At 43.1% G+C, this 23,108-nt stretch overlaps 2 protein-coding genes across 9 annotated transcripts in view; one reads left to right on the top strand and one right to left on the bottom strand.

Moving 5' to 3' along the window:
• Positions 1-1,166: 1,166 nt before the first annotated feature.
• On the bottom strand, positions 1,167-15,000 carry FAM72A (family with sequence similarity 72 member A). Of its 4 annotated transcripts, none has more exons than XM_075122011.1 (5): positions 14,935-15,000; positions 12,221-12,438; positions 6,189-6,266; positions 4,684-4,808; positions 1,167-3,653 (listed from the first exon to the last, which is right to left on the bottom strand). In XM_075122011.1, the coding sequence occupies exons 2-5, from the start codon at positions 12,370-12,372 to the stop codon at positions 3,559-3,561; spliced, it is 450 nt and encodes a 149-aa protein (XP_074978112.1). In that variant the 5' UTR covers positions 12,373-12,438; positions 14,935-15,000; the 3' UTR covers positions 1,167-3,558. The 4 variants fall into 4 exon arrangements, with proteins under 4 accessions (XP_074978112.1, XP_074978111.1, XP_074978110.1 ...); XM_075122010.1 differs by lacking the exon at positions 14,935-15,000 and adding an exon at positions 12,866-13,290; XM_075122009.1 differs by lacking the exon at positions 14,935-15,000 and adding an exon at positions 12,903-13,289.
• The window catches only part of SRGAP2 (SLIT-ROBO Rho GTPase activating protein 2), a 209,083-nt gene continuing 199,189 nt past the window's right edge, over positions 13,215-23,108 (top strand). For all 5 annotated transcript variants that reach the window (XM_048826403.2, XM_048826402.2, XM_048826401.2 and 2 more), the window contains exons 1-2: positions 13,215-13,305; positions 16,232-16,761. In XM_048826403.2, coding sequence (XP_048682360.1) covers positions 16,695-16,761 — 67 coding nt within the window. In that variant the 5' untranslated portion in view covers positions 13,215-13,305; positions 16,232-16,694. The remainder of the gene's footprint in view (positions 13,306-16,231; positions 16,762-23,108) is intronic.

Here is a 23,108-nt window from a genome sequence, read left to right as displayed (position 1 = left end):
CTTATATAAATCCATGGTGTGCCCACATCTTGAATACTGCGTACAGATGTGGTCCCCTCATCTCAAAAGATATACTGGCATTAGAAAAGGTTTAGAAAAGGGCAACTAAAATGATTAGGGGTTTGGAACGGGTCCCATATGAGGAGTGATTAACGAGGCTAGGACTTTTCAGCTTGGAAAAGAGGAGACTAAGGGGGGATATGATAGAGGTATTTAAAATCATGAGTGGTGTGGAGAAAGTGAATAAGGAAAAGTTATTTACTTGTTCCCATAATAGAAGAACTAGAGGCCACCAAATGAAATTAATGGGTAGCAGGTTTAAAACAAATAAAAGGAAGTTTTTCTTCACTCAGTGCAGAGTCAACCTGTGGAACTCTTTGCCTGAAGAGGTTATGAAGGCTAGGCCTATAACAGGGTTTACTGTTGAGAACTGGATAAATTCATGGAGGTTAAGTCCATTAATGGCTATCGCCAGGATGAGTAAGGAATGATGTCCCTAGCCTCTGTTTGTCAGAGGGTGGAGATGGATGACAGGAGAGAGATCACTTGATCATTACCTGTTAGGTTCACTCCCTCTGGGGCACCTGGCATTGGCCACTGTCAGTAGAGAGGATACTGAGCTGGATGGACCTTTGGTCTGACCCAGTATGCCCAATCTTATGAGTCCTGGGGAGGGTCTAACCGTTGAAGTATGCAGTAGTGTTGTAGCAGTGTCGGTCCCAGGATATTAGAGAGACATATTTTTTTATTGGACTAACTTCCCTTGGTCAGAGAGACAAGGTGCTAAGCAGCTGGTAGCTCACTTTGACTTTAACTGGAACAATGGGTGCTCAGTTTCTCTAAAAATTGGGCCATTACTGTCCGTATATAGTAGGGAAGATTTCTAATGAGCTGAGTTAGCTATAATGTGTTATCAGGGCTATAATGACATGCAGCCGATGAAGTGAGCTGTAGCTCACGAAAGCTTATGCTCAAATAAATTGGTTAGTCTCTAAGGTGCCACAAGTACTCCTTTTCTTTTTGCGGATACAGACTAACACGGCTGCTATGCTGAAACCTATAATGTGTGGTTTCGTTATTTTTGTTACCTAATCACTACAGATGTATTCTTAAGTTAGACAATCCCCCAGCTACATAATGTGCACTTAATATATCCCCCAGGAGAATGTGTTATAAATCAACTTTTATTTGATGCACGTGTAGACAGCACACAGTCATAACAGACATCCAAATACAGAAAAACAGCAAATACACACTTTAGCCAACACAGAAGAAGAGGGAGTAACACCCGTTGAGAATAAATACAGTAAAGTACTAAACCAAAAGAGTCTGCCTTCACTGCATCTTTTCAGAGCCTAATGGAGAATATACAAAATGTTAATCTTGATATCAATCTTGGAGTTGCTTTCAGTACGATTCAGGAAATCCACCCTACCTTATCATGCACTACTTCACTTTTGTATTTTATAAATGCATCTTTCAAGTATCTTCAGCTAACCAGATGTACCAAGTATACATGTGGTTTATGAATGAAATGCTTTGGCTTCTGCAAGACATCAATGAGCTTTGTGTTAGGGGCTTGTTACAGGGAGCAGGGTGCCTGTTTGAGATAAAAAACTCATTTAACACACAGATTTCCAAGGCAGTCCTTTGTAGGATCAGAACCTAAGAGGTTTTGCACAATGAGCACTGTCCTGATGCTCACAGAGCCCAAATAAATGAAGAGGAGTCTACCCACATGGAGCTCAGTACAGATCTGCAGACTTACTCTGTTGGTTCTTCAGCTTAGGGACTATGGGTAGGGTTTTACCAAGTGCTGCAGGAGCACAAGTCTCCTTGACTTTCCAAGAAGCTGTGAGTGCACGACAGGGGATGGATCACTCTGACTGCCTGTTCTGTTCATTCCCTTTGAAGCACCTGGCATCGGCTACTGGCGGAAGACAGGATACTGGCTAGATGGACCATTGTCTGACCCAGTATGGCTGTTCTTATGCTCCACTATTGATGATATTTCTGGTAAGTCACTTAGGCATTTCTGAAAAGCTCTGAAAGTCTGTAATTGGCATATAAAGCACTATCTAGCTAGAGCCCTGTTTACATAAATGTAAAATAAGTCACTTCAGAAATCTTCCCATTAAATAGAATATTTGTGTTCTGAAGTAAATGTTTACCTTTTTAAAAGTTGTTGTTCAGATGTTTTTTCTTTACGAAGTTATTCTCTTAGACCCTCCTATCCTTAGAAACAAGAAAACTTTTCATTTGAGAATGTAAACTTGCTGAAGCAGTTACTTTGTAGCTGCAAGCAGAACAGTACTCTTGAAGCCAGATTTCACTCCACACTATGTCTGGCTGCCTCCTTTCCAAAAGGCACCATGCCACCTTCTACTACCGACTCTGCGGGGATTACCCACCTTCCAGCAGCACAGAAGCCAGACAGAGATTTTATTGAATCTGACCCTAAACTTGTCACACGCTACTCCAGCATCATACTTACTGCTCATCTCATTTAATACTGACGAAATATACAAACATAATTACAGATTATTTTGCTTGGAAACTATGCCTTTTCTCCCTCTTTCAGTTTTTCACCACAATAGGGAGACTTCTACAGAGAAAGAGGAGTTTCCCTAACTTGTGTAACATTAATTAAAAATAGTTATGCTAATATTTCATTGAATGTGATCCATTTCCATTTAAAGCAGGGAAGTGTGCCAGTTCCCTGCATACTTCATTATTTACCATTTGTCAGCCATTCTGTTTGCTGGCAGCAAAAGTCACTCTATAAATTTCTTATGCAGTTTCGTTTAGCAGAACCGAGTACTTATTACGCTGTGAAAAAACTCGGGCGAGAAACCCAGGTTCAGGAGCATTCCAGCGCTCATCTCCCTAGTGGTTTCACAAGCAAACAACTCCAAAGCAGGATGAAGACAGACAGCTGTACAGTTTCAGCAATCCCTGCTGGCCCACTCTTTCAACAGCATTGATTGTGGCCTCAAAGGAGACTGTGCACATACTGCCTTCCTGGCTATGGGTGGAATGGGAAGAGAGAAAAGGCAGAGTCCAGGAGGCTTAACTGAAGCCCATAGAATTCTCTTCATAATGTCACAGCTCACCCAGAGTAACTATTCCTCAATAGCACTACACTCGAGGTAAAAATTAAATTCCTTTCAGTGATGCCAAGACTTTTGATCCACAACCGAGCTGTTATTTAGGAAGGAAAAACAGGCAGCAGCTGGCACTTGAAGTGTCAAAGCCTGTGTTTTCCTTACCTGCAGCTGTTAAGACTTAGAACTATAAGAACAAAATAGGCCTAAAACCAGAGGCAGTGGCCATCATACTGTATGCCATTCATTTTTCAGATAGGCGCATTTTAAAGCTGAGAGGGATTCTTATAAGGTATGTTACATTGGACTAAGACAGCTTCTACCCTTTTTGGAAAACGGTTTGCTAGCCTTCCTGTTTACTGTATTGCTTGAGTTTGTACATTAAGACAGTAGGAAGAAAGCTGCAATACAAGGTAATGAGGGAATACACTGTGATGCACACTGCTGATAATATTTATCTGATATACTCCTCCTCAGAGATGCCAGACATGTCTTCATCAGTGCTTTCCTCCAAATCTGGTAAGTTGCCCCAAAGCAGTAAATTCACACCTGGAAGAAGGATTGTAAATAACTTAATTTGTATTCTGACCCCGTTTGAGTTAGACTAAGAACTGAATTCATTGCCACAAAATGAATGGCTCTTGCAAAACCTATTAGATGAACTAAGACAACATTGCCCAGCTGTAGGTTATTTTCTATTTTTATTCAAAAAGGATCTCTAGAAATATCCTTTTGAACTGCACGATAGTAGCAAGTCCTATATGAAGAGTAATATGAAATAATCATGTAGCTATTGGTAAATCCCCTTATGGCTGGGTTACATTAATTGTGTTGGTTTGAGGCACAGATGACACTGTAAAAGTGTTTAACTAATCTTGTGTATGAGAAACAGAAACATAGATGATCTAGTAAAAGGCCACATACTTTGGGAAGGACCCAGAAGGACTGATATTGCTAGATACTTCTAGTTTGTGTGCCAAGTAGTTGTTTAAAAGGAACTCAAGCAAACTGAACAGTAAGAGCTAGTATTGGTTGTAACCTCAGCCTAAGGTAATGGGGATCAACAGAGAAAGTTATCCAGGGTCAGTGACAACACAGCTCAGCTCAGAATGACCAGTCAGTGGAGGTTGCTTAATAGCACAGTGAAGGGACACACACGACTATAAATAGTATCCTGTGGCTCTGCGTTTACACCACTTGTATTTGTGCAGTTTGCATAACAATATTGCCTCAGAAAATCCTGATTCCCATCAGCAAGAGGTTAGAGTAAATTTTCTGACCAATTAATCTTACAGCCCAGTGACTTTTTTTTTTTTTAATAAAGCCACACAAAGTTGAGGTAGCCTAATATAGCATGTTAGATACTTTAAGCTCCAGGTGACATGAACAGTTTCCTCATAGAGCATTCCTTTCTCACAAGCCTCTCTGCTGGAAAGGCAACTCAGTATAGACTTGCTATATACCTTAAGTAAACTGCATATGCTTTGAGACACCTTGCTATTGGGGTGGGGGGAAGTTGCCAGTTAACTCTCCTGTGAGTTAAATAGAACTTCCCTGTTCAGAATAAAGAGTTCCTTACCCGATGAGTCTAGTCTGTTCATACCAAAGACTGCTTGGCTGTGAAACATCCAGAAATGTCCATTGTTACAGGACAGCAGGCAAGGTTTGCATGGAGCAATCACATGGTAACCTACAACATTGCCACTAGAACAGCAAACAAACAAAATAATGATCATGTAAGTTCGTGGATGAAAGCCAGTTTGCAAGGAAGAACCAACTCAGCTTAATGTTAAATAGGATCTAACCACTTTTAGGCAAATTGGTATATAATGTTCTTATCTGGGGAAAATTAATGGTGAGTTTTTAAACAATGGTACAAAAAGTGTCTGAATATATTTACTTAGAGAAAGAGTGTGTGTGTGGAGTTGCACAAGATTTATGTTTCTTATACAGGGAGTCTTGTCTTATTGCAGAGAACCAAATTCTGTCTGTTACCTGAGTGTACTTTTATCTTAAGTCAGTGAAATTTGTTGTATCTATCATGGAATCTGATTGTTCATTTTTAAAATAGAACTCCCCTGTGAAATCAATGGAGAGTTCTCCTTAAAACTGATGGTACAATAGGACCTGATAAAAGCTAAGTAATTAGGTTGGCGTATATATGAGCCTGATTCTGCTCCACTGAAATAAATGGAAATTAAGGGTTTGAGTAGGAACAGATTATAGCCTAATTAATTTACCTATAGTAGATTCCTTTCACTCCCAGTAGCACACCCAGAAGAAAGTGTGTGCTTTCTATTTCAGCATCTAGACAAACCAGAATTCCTTGCTAGCCAAGTCTCAAAAAAAACCCACCTTGTTATTTTTAGTCCAAGAACTTTCCCATCCAAGCTCAGATCTGAGCAAACTGAAATTTTAGGCATAAAGTAGACAAGTGATCCTTTTGAGCAGTTTAGCTTTTTTTTTTTCAAAAAAAAGGAACAGTATTTTAAGTATCGGGCATTAATAAAAACAAACAACAAGCTCCAGGAACTTTCATGTTAATTTTTTCCATCCGCTAGTGAAGAGTAGGTCTGCCAACAGCATGTTCTGTTACAGCAGAACCTCAGTTTTATGAGCCTCTTATACAAACCTACTGTAACTGAGATGTTCAATTTTATGAACTCCTGAATCCCCAATTAGTTCATAAAATAGGAATTCTCTACTGTATCTGTTTTAGTAAAGTGGAAGATATGAGTAACTGCATTTCTTTGTGACTTTATTCACACAGCTATCTCAAATCAATACTGAAGCAGTCTCTCTGGAGTCAGTCAGTGTTATGCAAGTTTGCTATAGAACCCTACCTTAGTCTTGATACACATTCTTCCATGCATTTCTGCTAGGGACTTCTACAATGACAGACTAACAGTCATGTCCAAAGGTAGCGGGGCCAAGTTTCCACTGAGCAATGTTATATCAAATTCATTTCATTTGTGACAACTTTAGTGGCCAGTAATGAGAGGTTGCAATGTTGTTGCTGCAGCACATGCATTGTGGAGCAGGTGCTTGTATGATTACGAGTCACATTGAAATGATATTACTTACCATTTTAAACATGCAACGTTCTTCAGTTTGCATTTGCAGATGTCAGTGAAATAGCAGCTTCCAATGAAGTCAACCGTACTGGAGGGGAAAAAATTAGTCACAGGAATAGTTTAGACATTTAACATAACTTCACCCAGCCACTTGCTCTTGCGGTAAGCTAGAATTCCAACAAACCAGTGTTAGGTGTTTGAAGTTCTTACTTTTCTATTTCCATTCACAATCACCAAGCAAACTAGTATCAAGATAGAAAAGATTCCTATATATTCCACCAGCAAACCCTCAGCCAGCATCACAGTGCACACATGCTAGCTTTCAGGAACCTGCTACCCTCCACCAGGAGCACTGCTTTAGTATATTTGGTTGCTTGGGTTCTAAAGATGATTGTGTTGGGACCACCCTTCCCTCATACAGCTCAAGGACTGAGAGGGATATCCGCTACATAATACTTTTGCTGGCCAAGGATGCTGGTTGTCGAACTTAGGACTGCATACCTAAATTCCAGCTTAAGAGTACAAAATGCTATTGAAGGAACCGCAGGTCAGTCCCAGCAGCAATTAAAAAAAGTCTCAGCTTTTGATTATACAATCCCTATTCTTACACTAAGGCCAGGAAAGCAGGCAGATGTCAAATTTGTGAGCTGAGAGATAGTGCTCCCTGCCTCTTACAATGCTTCCTCAACAGCTCACCTCTAGTTGTCCAGTAGCGTACCATAATACTCAATGGTCTAGGGTCATCTGCTCAACACAGATTTCAGCTGAATCCCAATGCTAAGTGAATGTACTTCAAATATTCACATAGCTGACTCTCTTCACTTCACGGAGTAAGAGGAAGAATAGCGGACCATTAGTGTAAAGCAGGTATTTGAGGGCACCATTAAATAGCAAAAGAGGCAGAGGGGGGTAGAATAAAGATACTTTCAACACAACCTTGAAGAGCATCAAAGTTAAACTCATCACAAACCACGTGAGGAATAATACGAACGATGCTGAACATTACACTCCTGCGTAGTCACTTAATTGCATATCTCCAGTTATCACACCAATAAACCAAAACTGGATTACTTCCTGGAACTGGTTGCTACATAGAAAGGAATAAAAGCACCCAATGTGATGGTCATTTTTATCAAGTCAATGACCAAAAGGCATTGCTCACAAGAATCTCAAGATGACACTATCCCAAGCAATTCTATACTCTGTTAGCTATACTCTGTTGCACTGAGTTAGTCATCGGTGCTATAAAACAAAATAGTGCTAATTTTTTTTGAAGATCTTATTCCACTAAGTGCTTTTTCTCCATACTTGAAGTTTGTCCACTGTAAGACCAATCCAGGCACTGTCCTGAGGCACACTCCACTTCACCAGGTTATACATGTAGCAATATCCTTTTTAATTCTACAATCTTTTTGATGGCCAGTGAGGGTTTCTCCTCAGGCCTATAGTATGGGCATTTACTACTATACAGAGACTTAAAGGATCACCCGTGAAACTTTTAGCAGCTGAGGTTCATAAGTGGTTGATGGGATCTGCAACTCCCCTATATGTGCACACTATAATCCCAGCAGAATCTGCGGTCAGGTAGATTCCTCTTAGGAGAGTAATTAAAAATGAAGCATAATTGAGTGCTTTAGACCAAATCTGACCACCTGAAATTAGTGTGATCTGGTGGGAAGTGCCCATCAGATTCTGTTTTAAAAATCCATGACAGTAATTGAAACTTAATTTTAGAGTAGGCTTATTTACCTCTTTAAGCATCTAAAAATATTACACACTGGCAGAAAATAAAGTTACAAGCTAGCTGACAAAGTCCCTTTAATGGCTTTGCTCTATATATTTAATTTTTCCTACTTTACCTGAGGATGATGGCTAACTTCTTCTGAATTGTTTCAGACTATGAGTGTGGTTTGGTTTTATGCAACTCAATGAACTGGCCCACAGAGGTAAACATCAGCAAGGCTCAAGAGCTGCTTTGTTGTTGTCCCAGTTCCAAGCAGTCAGTCAGTCCAGAGCTAAACATTTTAACTAGACCACAAGGGAACTGGGCCTCTCACTAGTACTTAGAGGTGATAATTAGTCTTTTTATACAGGGATTGAACTCCGTTACCATTGGGTTCAGTTAGCAACTCACTATCTATATCTACATTAAGAAACTTGCCTATTTACAATGGGTGTCATAGGCAATACGTACTGCTGACCTGGAGCAAGACGTAGTTTAACTGCAAGGGTGAACAGGTTCAAACTATGTTCAACACAGTTTCAGAAATGGTAGGTGATTTGATTTAGTTCTGTTTGTGCACTTGCAGTTAAACCATTTTCAGTACCCTTTCACTATGCTCGTTGCAGACACCCTACATCTTTGTCTGTAGGGAACCAGTGTTCTTTACAGTAGGGCTTTCAGTAGTGGTTGGGTTGCAACAAGTGTCCAGCATTTTTACCACTCTCACTTAAGCTGAGTAACAAAGAAAATGCTGTGCACGGGTATCTTGAATCCAGCTAACCCAGGAAACAATAATAGCGAAGACACCACAGTCAGGCTTCTGTGTGGGTAGTGCAAGTCTGGGATGCATCATGAACATCATCATCGGCGACCCCTTGATTCAAGGATGATCTCTACTACGGATTTACATATGGGTCCTGAGATGACTCAGGAGTCCAATCCTGGAATCACAGATCTGCCGCAATAGGTACAGACATTTCCTGGCAGGCCAACTGCCTGCTGGGAGAAAGTTCTTTCTTTTTTCCTTCCTTCTTTCCTTTTTCAGGTTTGAGAGCAAGGCACTTCTCCTCAAAGCGACCTATTGCTTGATGGAGGATGTGGTGCTACGGGGGTCGGTTGGTGGCTTGCTTCTCCCAGTTTGTGATGTCCACATCAGTTTTCTTGAGGTACACTTTCAGTGTGTCTTTTGTAGTGCATACTTAGCTCGGTAGCACACTGTGAAGCCTGTGCTGTGCTGGCTGCACTTCTATTATTACCCATGCTAGCTGGATTCAAGTTAGCTTGGACAGACTAGCCCATGCTAGCTTTTGCTGTGTAGACATACCTTCAAAGCTGGTGATGGTAGAGGCTGGTAGCACTTTGTCTACATCAGGACTCCCAGCTACAATTGTGGTAGCTCTGGTGGATAACTTCTTCTATAGTTCCTTACTATGGACATAGCCAGCTTTAGCATTGGGTCAATTTCCTAGTACAGACAAGGCCATTGTCAGACTTAACATCTGTGTGTCAGTTTCTTCTTCTGGAAAGTAGGATAGTATTACCTAAATCAGGTGTTGCCTCAACCCATCTTCTGTGAGGCTGTCTGTTTTTAATGTCTTTTGAGCTCCTCTGTAGAAAAGCTGTTAAGAGCAAACTAATATTGTCAAATACTCTTCTGTAATAGGGTTTCTATGGTAGATCTTAGGTAGATAAGCTTTGTCAACTCGTGTCATTTTTAATTGGTTCTGTTTTTGTAAATGGGAGCAAAATAATATTTTCAAAGCAAACTGATCTTTCCTATTTTACAACTCTCTTTGACTTGGCGATCCTTCCTAGTTTTCCCACCAGTTGGAGCACTAGTGTAGGCAGCCACTGGCATTTCTACTGTAGTGTTGTGCAGACCCTGCTTTAAGCTATGTTAGATGAGATGGTAGGTAGAATGCCAACAGCTGGTTTACACTAGTATTTCCACTGTTAGAACGGCATCAATGGTAATATAGGTACAGACTTTGTGAGAAAAGGGGCAATTTGTTTACATAACTTGGTATGTACCGGGTTGAGTGCTCCATGTCCAACATGAGTGCTTCCATTCATTCTGTTAATGGGTGGAAAAAAACAGTCCTGAGAGTTGACCTTCTGCCCTGTATGCAGAGATATAAGTTTACTTAAGAATCTGCATGTTTCCTATTTTGATTTATTCTTATAATTTAGATCCTCAATACATTAGCTCCAACTCTAACCACTCAGCCCCGACCAACCATCATTTGCCATAAAATCAATTATTATAGTATCAGGAAATCACATACCAAGAAATCATTTCCTGAGTCACTAAAACACAGATCGCTATTTTAACTTCATACTGAAACGTGGTTTACTGACTTTCATAAACCCATTTTTGTAGATAATATGTTTTTATTGTACACTAAAACTGTGGATTACATATGTAACCACACAGATCGCTTTAACTCACATTTGATAACGAGCATTGTATGAAAGACATTTGACACCAGTTTAGAACATCTGTGCCAGGAACGAGGTGTCTATTGTAAATCTCAAATGAGACCACAGAACAATGGCTTAGTGATTAGAATGTGTTTAAAAAAATGAACCTTTGTTGTTTTTTTTAATTAAATTTTAGCCCATCTTAGTTTATCTCCTTTTAACTCATGCTTACAGATTAACACTTTGTAATTTACATTCTGAATATTTAATTTACTATTTAATATGTAAATATTGCTTTCCCATAGTTACTCATCCTCTGACTCCAGCTTACATTTGATCAATTAACAAGAAAGATTTTTTTTCTTCTTCTTCTTTAATTCTTGTCCTTGCTTAACCGTGAAAGCCAAATTGGGTTCTTTTTGCTTCTTTCATCTTCACCAGTTAATGCACTCAACAATTCTGTTGATCTATGAGGCCAAACAGAATACAGCTTGCTTTCCTTGATTGATATTGGTTCCTGCACCATTAAGAGCAAAAACATGTTTGTATCCATAAAATAAACAAATTTGACTGAAACAGAGGAAGTAGCTGTATTTGATCGTAGTGATGTTTTTACACTGAAAAACCCACATTTATTTTTGTCAGGCTGGATGTACGTTCAAGATATGCCAATGAACAATCTTATTATCCATCATCTAAATCAGTGGCTCTAAACCTTTCCTGACTACTGTACCCCTTTTAGGAGTCTGATTTGTCTTGTGTACCACCAAGTTTCACCTCACTTAAAAACTAGTTGCTCACAGAATCAGACATAAAAATACAAAAGTGACAAAGCACACTATTACTGAAAAATTGCTTACTTTTTCATTTTTACCATAGAATTATGAAATCAATTGGAATATAAATATTGTACTTACATTTCAGTGTATAGTATATAGAGCAATATAAACAAGTCATTGTCCATACGAAATTTTAGTTTGTACTGACCTTGCTAGTGCTTTTTATGTTGCCTGCTGTAAAACCAGGCAAATATCTAGATGAGTTGACATACCCCCTGGTTCAGAACCACTGATCACAGTTACTAGGGGGGAGAGTGTGTGGCCTTAAGGGTAGAGTAGCAGAATAGGATCAGGGCTGAGATGCATTTCTCCATCTAATACTAACACTTTCTGACATCTTGTGGCAAATCACTTAAGGGACATGGGTTAGGTTTAAAATAATTTTACTGTATATTCTTACTTTGTTACTAACTCTTGAACAACAATTGTAGAAAGTAATCCAGATTTTTCTATCATTTACACTACTTACTTATTTGCGGTTCACCAAGCTTGGAATAGGTCATTTATGTGTTGGAAACATCCCACGAGTCTGGGGCAAGGCCCCCAGAGTTTATACTGCACCTGCCTGGAGGGTTACCCTACTACAAACAAAAATAAACTAGATACTGACTTGAAACAGGAGTGAAACTGACACTTCCAAGTCACTTTCACTTCTGTTTAAAGGCTAGTTACTTTCCAGAAGGCTGTTAAATACAACCCTACAGTGATTGTCACAGGAACATATTTAGAGCCAAACACCAAGAAAACTGCACATTTTAAAGCTGAGAAAAAATGAGTCTTGTTTATTATTTACAGCTTGTATATATGTATTTTTTAAAGTACTATACCATTCTGTGTTTGGACTGTTCCTCAGTTCCTGTTGCAGTAAAATGGAAATACTAATACTTGCTTGCCTACCTGCCCTACACAATTATAAGGAGTAGATTGAGATCTGGGGAGTAGGAACTGGGCCTTCTTATTGATTTGCCTGGTATCTAACACAATGGGGGATTCCTACTGATTAAGGTCTTTGGGGGCTACTGTTGAGATGCCTGCAGGTGGCAAAGGAAGAGGACTTACCTGGTGGGTGGGATGTCGGTGGAGTAGAGGTCAATCTCTGTGTTGGCCAGCAGCACAGCCTTCATCCCCCGCGAGCTCAGCACCTGCTGGCAGAATCTGCAGCACAGCAGGGACACACACCTGTCCTTGAAGGTGCAGCCACTCGTGGACATGATGGCTCTGGCCCCAAAGGGTCCGTCCCCTCTTCCCAGAGAACGGTGAGGGTACTCCTTGCTTCTCTGAGGGCAGACTGACCATCAGACCCCCTTAGCTGCACCTAGCGCCCCCCTGCCCCCTTCTTCAGCTCCCCCTCTCAGGCTCCTTGCCCCAGGGACTGTGCCCCCTCAGCTGCTCTTCCCACACCCACTGCCCCCTCCCTCAGGGTACAGCCCTATACCTGCACCCCTCCCTTGCCCTGGAGATGGACTCCCCTTTCCCACCCTGCTGCCCCCTCCAGGCTCCAACACCCCCCGCCCCCTTGCAGGCCCTGTACTCCCCCTCCTGCCTACCAGTGGGGGCCTTATGCTCTCCCCCCCCTCTCTACTGGGGGCCTTGTCTTCCTCCCCCCTCCTCCTTTCCCCCCACCAGCGGGGGCCCTGGGCTCCCCCTCTCACCCTGCTACCCCACCCCCACAGCTCCTGCTTACTGCCCCTCCCAGAGGCCGACCCGTTTCTCTTTGCCCCGGGCCGGCTGAGCCACCTACGTCAGCCCTGCTGCCGTTAGACCCCCAACGGGCTGGCCCCAGCGAGCCCCTGTCTTCAGAACTGTCACACTCCGTTTGAATCCCTGTCCTCGCTTCCCATTGGAAGAGAGCCAACGCTCCCCTCGAGCCCGATTGGAGGGATCCGCCTCTCAGAGCCGCGAGGGCCCCGCCCCTTCCGCTCCTAACTGGAGGAGCCGTGAGCCAGAGGCGGGGCAGAGAAAGCAGTAGAACGCTGCTATTGGTTAGGAGGAGTGTCACTCTGAATCTTCCCAGCTGCTGATTGGGGGAGGCAGACGAAGGGGCGGGGTGGGCGAGCTCGCGCTGCGGAGGAAACTGACCGCGGGAGCCGTAGCTGGAGCGCCTCGGCTCATGGAGGAGGGGACCTGGCTGCGCCGCGCTGCAGGTACGAGCTCCGCCCGGGGCCGAGGCGTGTGTCGCGCAGACCTCCGCCCGACCATGGGCGCGCCCCAGCCCATAATACTCCAGCCCCCCGGAGACCCGCATAGTCCCCAGCCCGCGGTGGCCGGCAGCGGATGCCGCCGCAAGCCCATTGCTCCCCCTAGCCGGTCGTTCTCCTGGCTCGTCTAGAGCACCCCCGCCGCCCCTTCTCGCAGGCAGAGCACCATAGCCCCCCTTCTTCGCTAACTGCAACCCCGCCCCCCCCGGCGTAGCCCCCCTTCTTCGCTAACTGCAACCCCGCCCCCCCCGGCGTAGCCCCCCTTCTTCGCTAACTGCAACCCCGCCCCCCCCCGGCGTAGCCCCCCTTCTCCCCGCTAACTGCAACCCCGCCCCCCCAAGGCGTAGCCCCCCTTCTTCGCTAACTGCAACCCCGCCCCCCCAAGGCGTAGCCCCCCTTCTTCGCTAACTGCAACCCCGGCCCCCCCCCGGCGTGGCCCCCCTTCTCCCCGCTAACTGCAACCCCGCCCCCCCCGGCGTACCCCCCCTTCTCCCCGCTAACTGCAACCCCGCCCCCCCCGGCGTACCCCCCCTTCTCCCCGCTAACTGCAACCCCGGCCCCCCCCCGGCGTGGCCCCCCTTCTTCGCTAACTGCAACCCCGCCCCCCCCGGCGTGGCCCCCCTTCTCCCCGCTAACTGCAACCCCGGCCCCCCCCCCGGCGTGGCCCCCCTTCTCCCCGCTAACTGCAACCCCGGCCCTCCCCCCCCGGCGTGGCCCCCCTTCTCCCCGCTAACTGCAACCCCGGCCCTCCCCCCCCGGCGTGGCCCCCCTTCTCCCCGCTAACTGCGACCCCGGCCCTCCCCCCCCGGCGTGGCCCCCCTTCTCCCCGCTAACTGCGACCCCGCCCCCCCCCCCCCGGCGTGGCCCCCCTTCTCCCCGCTAACTGCGACCCCGGCCCCCCCCCCCGGCGTGGCCCCCCTTCTCCCCGCTAACTGCAACCCCCCCGCGGCCTGGCCCCACTTTTTCGCGAATTGTAACCCCGCCCCGCGGCGTAGCCCCCCTTCTCCCCTCCAGCTGTAACCCCCCCGCGGCATCGCCCCCCTGCTTCGCTAATTGTAACCCCCCGGCATATCCCCCTCCCCTCCAACTGTAACCGCCCCCCCGGCATAGCCCCTTTCTCTGCTAATTGCACCCCCTCGGCATAGGCCCCCTTCTCCCCTCCAACCGTAACCCCCCCGCGGCATCGCCCCCCTGCTTCGCTAATTGTAACCCCCCCCGCGGCGTAGCCCCCTTCTCCGCTAATTGTAAACCCTTCCCCCCCAGGCATAGCTTCCCTTTCCCTCCAACTGTAACCACCGGCATAGCCGCTCCCCAGTTGCAACCGCCCCCCCCCCCCGCGATATAGCCCCTTTGCCCCCCCACCATTGTAACTCTCCTGCGGCATAGCCCCGTTTCCCTGCAATTGTAACCCCCGGCATAGTCCTCCCTAATTGTGTAACCCCCCCTCGCGGCACAGCCCTTCTCTTAGGATAGAGTTTCCAGCCCATAAAATTCCCCCTTCAGTCCGTAATCCTCAAGGAGCAATTATTCCCCCCCCTACATCCCCCCCCCGTATAGCTCCCAAACCTTCCTCACCCCACACTCCAGGATTGATTTTCCCCCATCTTCCCCATTCTAGGAGCTCATCTTCTCCCCCACTTCATTCCCAGAGCTCATCTCCCCTTTTCCTCAGACTTTAATATTCTCTTTCAAACCCATAATACTCTTCCCACTACCCCCATCTCTTCTCCCTGCTACGATCAGCAGCAGGAAAGGGAATACAGGGCTGGGCCCGTCATTCCAGAAATGAAAAGCAAATGGGGTTTGGGGGCCAAGTGGCCCTCTCCTTTATACGATGGAATTTACAGCAGCCAGGATCCCGAGGTGCTAGAGGGTTTTGCAGTCAGCATTGGGGGGAGCTCCGGTGGCTTCTCCGTGTATTTTTGGGAGTGCTTTAAATATGTGTATTTGCGCAGTCTCTTTCCAGCTGGGTGGATAGTAATGGCATAGAGCAGCTTGGAATATCTTCCACTCCCTCCGTAACTAAGGGGGCAGCCAGCTACACTCTTTCTGTTTGTTTGTTTGTTTCCATTTAAATGCTCTAACCCTAGTCTGTAACCCTTTCCCGTTTCCTGTCTCTGCTAGCCACGTTGTTCCTCTGGATGTTGGATGTGGATCCAATTGTTGGTTGGCTTTTTAAAAAATGCACATTTCCCTGATTTTTTACATTTGTTACCCAGAATAACTTCTAACCCCCCCCCCCCCCAATTGTGCCCTGACTTCCCCCTGCTGGGAGATTTGCATCTGCCTTGCACATGCTGGGCTGCATTTCCCCTGGCTCCAAATCTGCTTTGATGTCTAGAGGAGATACCTATATTTCTGGACTGGGGGGGGAGAACCAAACAGTGGTAATCATAGCAATAATGTATAATAAAGCTGCCACGTCTGTTGAATCACAGGCTGCTGTTTTAGCTATGCCAAAGGGGATTAATCTTGTTTACAAAATGGTTTGTGGATTCATTTTTGAGCTCCTGCAGTTCGTGTAATTTAGGGATTTGAGTCTAATTTTTCAGTGTATCATGTTGCTGCTTCTCCAGTACCTCTCTTTCTCCCTGTTTTGCTCATTTAGAGAAGTGATTTTTGTGCAGGCTAGTTTCCTTTCACTCCCACCCCTTTTTCTCTGGGGACTGAGCTCTCCCAATGAGATTTTTTTGGGGGTGGGGGTACTTGCTATGATGCATGCATTTTATCTTGCTTACCTGGGTGATGCACATATGTAGTAATATGCTGCAGTTTAAAGAGGAATTTGCAGTACTACAGCAGAAATCACAAATTTTCTCCTTGCATCTTGTAACTCAGGGTAATTTTTTTAAAAATATTTTTCTATTTACAGGCAACAAAACCAAAGAAGAAAACATCTGATCCTTCATTTCTGCTCCCGTTTGGGATTTTATGTGCATCATCTTTGAGCCTATTTAAAAAAAAAAAGGGCAAACCAAACCCACACACAACATGTTGTGCGGAAGGACTTCCACTCCCTGACTGTGCTATTAATGTTGTTAATCGGGAAAAGCCTTTGGGGGCTACATGATCTCTCGGCTGAAGCTTGCTGCTGTTGCTGATAAAGGTTTTGGTGCAGGGAAACAAAACTGCCTTTTCCACCCGCTGATTTCCTAACATCTGCATGTTTCTGCTGCCGCACTCCGTCTCACACCCTCTTCCCATGGACTGATTTTTTTGTTGTGAGGGGGGAAGGACAAGAAACCAAGGCATTTCTTTGGGAGAAACAAAATTGCATTTATTTGTTGCATTCTGGTGGATCTGTTCTGAGATTAATCTTTTTGGAAAGGAAAAACATGACGTCGCCAGCTAAATTCAAAAAGGATAAGGAGATCATAGCTGAATATGATACTCAGGTCAAAGGTAGGAATAATTTTACATCCGTCTGTATTGTTACAGTTTTGACTCAGTAATGCAGGCATTTGCACTAGATATTTGGGTGGGGACGGGGAGAAGAATTTGCAGTGCAATCTTGTAAGGGATTTGCAGTAATTTTTTTTTCCTCGTAAGGGTGGACTCCTAGGTATGTCCATGTTACTTTAATGCAACCTAATGAAAGGAATTTTTTTCTGTGTGAAAATCCTTGAGTTTAGAGATGGGTTTCTTTTTCTGGATGCTTTAAAATATGGTTAGGTTTGAAATGTGATAAGCAGTGAATAGCTTTTCAATTTCTTTTTCCCTTAGGGAATCTTTAAAAAACCTCAATAGAAGCAGAAAAAAGTGTATCACTTGCCAATATTGTGAACCCTTGTTCACATCAACTCTTCATAGCTGTCTGTGCCAAAAAGCTATAATATTCAGGCTTCCACTCAATAATTTCACATGCTGTGTTTCTTCATACAGCCCTGACTTTAACACCCTACGTTTACTGTGCATATTTGGACTGCTGTTCTGAATGTAATTGGCATTTGCAATGACAAGAACTTTTATTTATATATTCCAAAGGAGAGCGGGGTGTTGGTGCAAATGAGCTTAAGGCTTGGTCAGGACATTATATGCCCTTGGTGATAAAAAGGGTGGTGAAATGCTAGTGTTGAAAACTTTACAAGCATAAAAGTGTTAAAGATAATTTTTGTGGAAAATATACTTGTGTGCTTGTGACTTGGCAAATTGTTGCTGGTGGGGAAATAAACTGCATTTAGCTTGTTGTCTAAAACTTGTTTGGTACATTGTGTGTGTGTATATGGGGGGAGTCGGGGGGGAGATGGCCTTGGGGTTCTGGATATAGTTACAGATTTGTGTTACCTGGTGCAAGTCTCTTGGTAAAAGAGTCTGTGTAAAATAGTGAAGTGTGAGCTGCTCCTCAAAGGGGTGTGTGAAGCTTAATTCATTAGTGCTTCAATGCTTTGAGATCCCTGGATGGGAGGCAAAAGAACTGCAAGGTGTACATATATTTTTATAAATAATATATACATTTCCCCTCTACCTCTTATTTAGTGAAACATAATGTTAACTTGACAAACTAGTTAGTCTAGTGGAATGCCAAGAGCCAGCTGGAGGTGCTGCTTCAAAAAGATAGACTTGGTCCTCTACTCCGATGGCTGGAAGTGAGATGTAGGTGGTGCTTAAAACTCAGTAAATTAAAATATGCAGGAAGATGTGGGGGGCCCCCCCATACTGCCTCTTGTTTCAAAATGGGTCGGGGGAGGGTTCCCTCCTCCAGCTTTCTGAAACAATGCACAAGGCACTTCCTTAACCTAGAGCTCTTGAATATTGTAGCTCAGTTCTGTTGAATGATGGGTCTGAGAAGGGTTTAGAGTAATAAGCTGCTTTTATTATTATTATTCTGAAGATTTATTTACAAGCCTGCCATCATATACTCTTTGGCTGTGATCTCATCAGCTCTTGCACCTGAAATAGAATCAGCTGTGGTCAATATTGGAATGGAAGCTCTGTAAGAAAATGCCAAGGAGTAGGAGGAGGTACTGTTGCTGGTTCAGGAAATGGCATTGTCTCTCTAGAACCAGTGCTCCAGCACAGTGATAGGGAGCACTGAACTGTTTGAGGCTAAAATCCAAAATTCTGACCATTTTGTGATTAAAAATACCATTGTCCTAGTGTAGCAAACAGTATCATGTTAAGTGTGGTGTCTTTGGTCAATTTCCAAATCTGACTCATTACATGCTGCCTCTAAATTGCCCCTGTAGTTACATTTGGATGTTGATCTTCTTATTTTACTCTCCTTCGGTTAATTAGTGTTGCTAAAGGTATTTCAACCCTGAGGTGGCTGCAGCAGTGGTAGTTGAAATGAATCATGTTTGTCACACTTGGATGCTATATAAATTGCAAGGTATTATCTGTCTTGCTCAGATATAACAAAATTCCTCTATCTTTGTTGGCATTTGAAAGCTTAACACATTTTTAGCTGCATTCCACACTGGGATGATGTAAGGCAGCTGTGTTTTGAGACATCACTTAAAATCCTTAATCCACAAACAATGACCTTGTGTGCATGTTCTCTAACCTAAAAGTTGCTAATTATCCCTAAATTTGGTTTGAAAAATTATTTATTTGGAGTTGTATTTTGTTGTTCACCAACTGACACCCTTATTGGTTATGAATAAGGTCATAATTACAGCCCTATGGTTGTGAGGTACTGAGTGAACGAGATCATCAGATTTCGAATGTGTTGGAACAAAATGTCATTAGTTGGTGGCAATTCATTGTTCAGAATTAATTTTGACGTTTACATGTTTGTTCCCTTGGTACAGCAGTCATGATCATGTCCCTTTTGGGGTGCAACTGTACCCATTGGTGATTTTTCTCTTCAGACTGACTGACTGACTTCCCAGCCCGCAAGTGGCTATTGTGCTATCTCCAAGTCAATTTTGACTTGTAGCTTCCTTCCTGGAGCCTAGCAGTATTATCTCTTCTTTGATCTCCACTTCGTAAGCTGCTTGGAGAAAGGGCCATGTCATCTTCCATTGGTTTTAATCTAGCATCTAGCACAATAGGACTGTGAACCTGAATTTGGTCTGTGGGTGCTACTGTAATATCTCTTCGGTGTGTGGATGTTCAGATCTTGGTAGATATGTAGAGCTGTCTAATGGTATCCCACTGAGCTGTAGAGAATGTGGCTTTCCAAATCAACATTAGTGGTTTAATTTCCCCTATTTGAAACATGGATGGGACATAAAACTGACAGAATTTGATAGGTTGATTGTGCTTGTCACGCTGTCTAGAATAGCTCACGACTGAGAGTGCCAGGCTCAGGTCAAACTGTCAGAAAATAGGGCAGACACTACAAACAGGTGGTATATTCTATAATTAAATTTTACCAAGCCAGTAACCACAGGTGCCCTCCTGCAGCCACAAACAGTCCCCTTAGGCTTTCCAATGCATTTTGCTATGCAAGCAAACTAGACTTTGTGATGAAAGGTTATTAAAACCAAAAAATCACCTCACATTAGGTTACTCCCAATCCCAAGGGATCAGTCACTTACCCTACGTCAATGGATACTCTATCCCATACCAAAAAAAAAAAAAAAAATGCTGTCAGCCAGTTTCTCTAGTAAACAAATTAAAGATTTATTCACTAAGAAAAACAAGTGAGAGTTACTGAAAAGTTCAAGGAAGTAAAATAACCTGAACAGGTGAGTCTAAGTTTTTAAGTCCAAAGTGATAGGAAAGAAGTAGTAATCTGCTAGTTTTCCACAGATCTCTCAGGGTCACCCAAAATAACTTCGGGGATCTCTGTCTTACATCTGGAATGCTCCCTGAAAGTGTCCAAATGGCTCAGATATGTGATTGTTCTCTGGATCTGTTTTTTATAGCTATCTTCCCGAAAAAGCAGTCTGGCAAGTGTTTCTGTCACAGCATCGGCTTTTTGTCTGTTGACTAAATGCAGACTGAGTCTGGATTTCCCGTTGTAGAACACCATGACCCATGCTTTGAAGTTAAAATGCTTCTTCATTTTATAGTTCCAAGGCCCCAGTCCCACTTGATAGGCAATCCAATTAGAGAAGTATACACAATGCATTTAGTTGCAGCAATCCAAACAATCTTGTATTAGTTTTCATGAAGTTTACATATCAAGTAAATTCTCACTAACATACACTTTTGATCTAGGCTAGGGTAATAATGTAATGCGATAGTAAACAGACTATAGCTAAGTGAAGATAATAGCATTAACATTAGATATTCACACACACATGAATTGTCTTGTGCCTTTGATTTGAACTGTTCTGTCAGTCACAATGCTTTCATGAGCTTCAGAATATTTTGCATTATGGGTGGATGGGAGAAGAGAGAACTTCAAGGCAATCTTCTTGAATAAGTGTGATGGAGAATGGATGTTGTCTTGGAAGACGTTATTGTTTAAACAGTGAGTTGAAATTCTCCTGAGAACTGGGGTGGAGTTTGAGAGAGTGGGGGTGGGGGGTGGAGGACCCTGTTTCTCCACTATGTGTTTATGAAGATAGAGATCTACAGAGTTGGCAAGTGAGATTCCATGGCTCCTGTATGGATCCTTTAATAGTGCAATCTCCTCTTCTTGACTGGATTGTTTTAATCCTTTCACCACTGCTTTGGGTATAGCCGACGGGTATGTCATGCAGACTGCTTTCCACGTCTAACTTGGGCAACTGCACTTCTGGGTCTGACAGAGACCCCCATGATCATTTTTAGCATAAATGTTGGAGTATAGACTTCGAGGGAGGGAAGAAAGGCCAATGCTCTATTTTCTTTCTCCTTCCCCCTCTAATCCCCAGAAAGCATTTTATTTAATCAGTTTGTGGAAAGCTGCAGTAAATAGCTCAAATGGTTGGGGCTACAGAGATCTAATACTGGATCTTATCACAGCAAGGGTACCACAGCCATTTTCTTTCTCTCGGGGAAAAGTCACATGTTTTAAAAAAAAAAAAAAAAAATTTCCCTGATGTGAAAATCAAATCACTGATACAGTTCCGTGTACTTACATCTATTTTGTCCCCATAATCCTAGTTAATGCATGACCGGAGGAGAACACGTGTCTACATGGTCATGCAATCAACTGAGTAAACAGATCTAAACAAAACTAACGGAAGATGTTTGGCTGATGGTCCTATAGTTAAACATCTCCCCCACGTGCTCTCAATTTCAATCTGCTGTAAAACCTGCTTTACTAATCTTTCCAAAGCAACTCTACCAACTTTCACATACATCCTCTTTCTCCCTGTTAGGTAGAATTCCAAGTGGTTTTCTTGACCTGATATTTTCCTTTTGCTTTCACCACTGTTTGAAATCAGCAGGTGACTCATCTGTGAGTTGAGGTGACCAACTGTAAGCAATACTTAATTTTTGTAAGGTTCCTTGAGCCCCATAACCCTTCCTTTCATGGGATCTACTGTGCTACCTGAAAAGGGTCTCGGTGAGATGGGACCCACGAGAAAATTGTTATCCTATGAAAGGGGGAGCAATAAGCAATTATAATATGCTGCTGATGGTAACTCCAGGCATCTTCTTTAACCTTAATTCACCATCTGGTTAATAGACTGACTTTTTTTGAAAGATCCATCCTGAAAATTTGAGATCTTGTTTTATACACGGTATCAATAATTGTACAGAATAGAGTTACTTGCAGAGCCATCTTTTAATATCCCACTGAGATCCGATAGGTTTATTTTATCCATCTTGGATTGGAGGTAGCAGTTTTCAGCATTGTCTGGAATTTCTTGGTAGATCTCTTCAGAACTTGCAAATCTCTTTATTTTGATTTAATTTTGTTTTGTTTCCGTCTACCTATACGTACATATACGCATGCATTTGGGAGTTGCAACTGGGCCTTTGGATATTTGTTTGGCAATGGCTGCTCAGTAAACTATGTAAATAATGGAATAAAGTTTTCAATTATTCACTTTGACAGGATTGAGTGGAATACCTTAAAATTTCCAGTTTGTGTATATTGTGTTATTATTTACATTTAAAAATGTAAAACTACCTTTTAAGGGTTTTACAGTTAATCATTCCTCTGCGTGCATAAGTGATTCCATTTGTTCGTGGCAATGAGTTACTTCAAACTTCTGGTATGGAATTGCTTTAGAAGTCATCTGTTTTCCTGCAGTTTTTGATAGTGATAATCCTCTGAGCTTTGAATCTGTTCAGAATGTGCCAACTAAAATGTGAGATCCCAGATGGGGGGGGACCCTATTGGGAGATTGGTGTAATGTTACAAATATGATTTTAGTTCTTTTGTTCTCTTCTTATGTGAGCTCCCCTACTAATGGATTATTAATGAGGAGGGGGAAAGGAGAATACAGCTATTTCCTACTTCACCCCCTCCCCCCCCAAAAAAAACCTGTGTGTGTGTGTCTAGTCTTCTCTAAATTCATCAAATGTTCCAAGGCTAAAATCTGAAGCTGATCAAAAGATTTCAGTCCCTAATGGGTATCAGTTTTTTTTAGAAGGCAAGAGAAATGTCATAACTTCTGCTTGAGCTTGTATAAGTAGATGTGGCAGAACTCACTTTTAAAAAATTTCAGTGGATAATACTGATTCTTATTTTTAAGCATTTGTTGTTTTTATTCTTAAATTTTCACTTTTGGGGGCTGTGGGTGTCAGATTAGAATGGGGGTCAGACAATGATTATTGGATAGTAGATGTTGAGGTTCGAAAAGTTAAACTTTACCATTAACACAAATTGTCAACATCATGTACAAGATATACACAGTAAACATCCTTAATGAAACTAATACTTTCTCAAGCAGCATTTACCTTTCTTTGTCTATCGGTAC

This window comes from Caretta caretta, chromosome 21 (assembly GCF_965140235.1).
Source record: "Caretta caretta isolate rCarCar2 chromosome 21, rCarCar1.hap1, whole genome shotgun sequence".
Taxonomy (NCBI): Eukaryota; Metazoa; Chordata; order Testudines; family Cheloniidae; genus Caretta; species Caretta caretta.
Note: the sequence above shows the minus strand (reverse complement) of the source record. Positions and strands in the feature narration are given on the sequence as shown.

Bases quoted from the DNA above. Each gene is read 5' to 3' on its own strand.
- FAM72A (XM_075122011.1), bottom strand. From the start codon at position 12,372: ATGTCCACGAGTGGCTGCACCTTCAAGGACAGGTGTGTGTCCCTGCTG. The intron at 4,809-6,188 runs GTAAGTAATATC...TTGCTGTTCTAG, and splicing joins AACGTTGCATGTTTAAAATG to TGGCAATGTTGTAGGTTACC. The intron at 3,654-4,683 runs GTAAGGAACTCT...TCCTTCTTCCAG, and splicing joins GAACAGACTAGACTCATCGG to GTGTGAATTTACTGCTTTGG.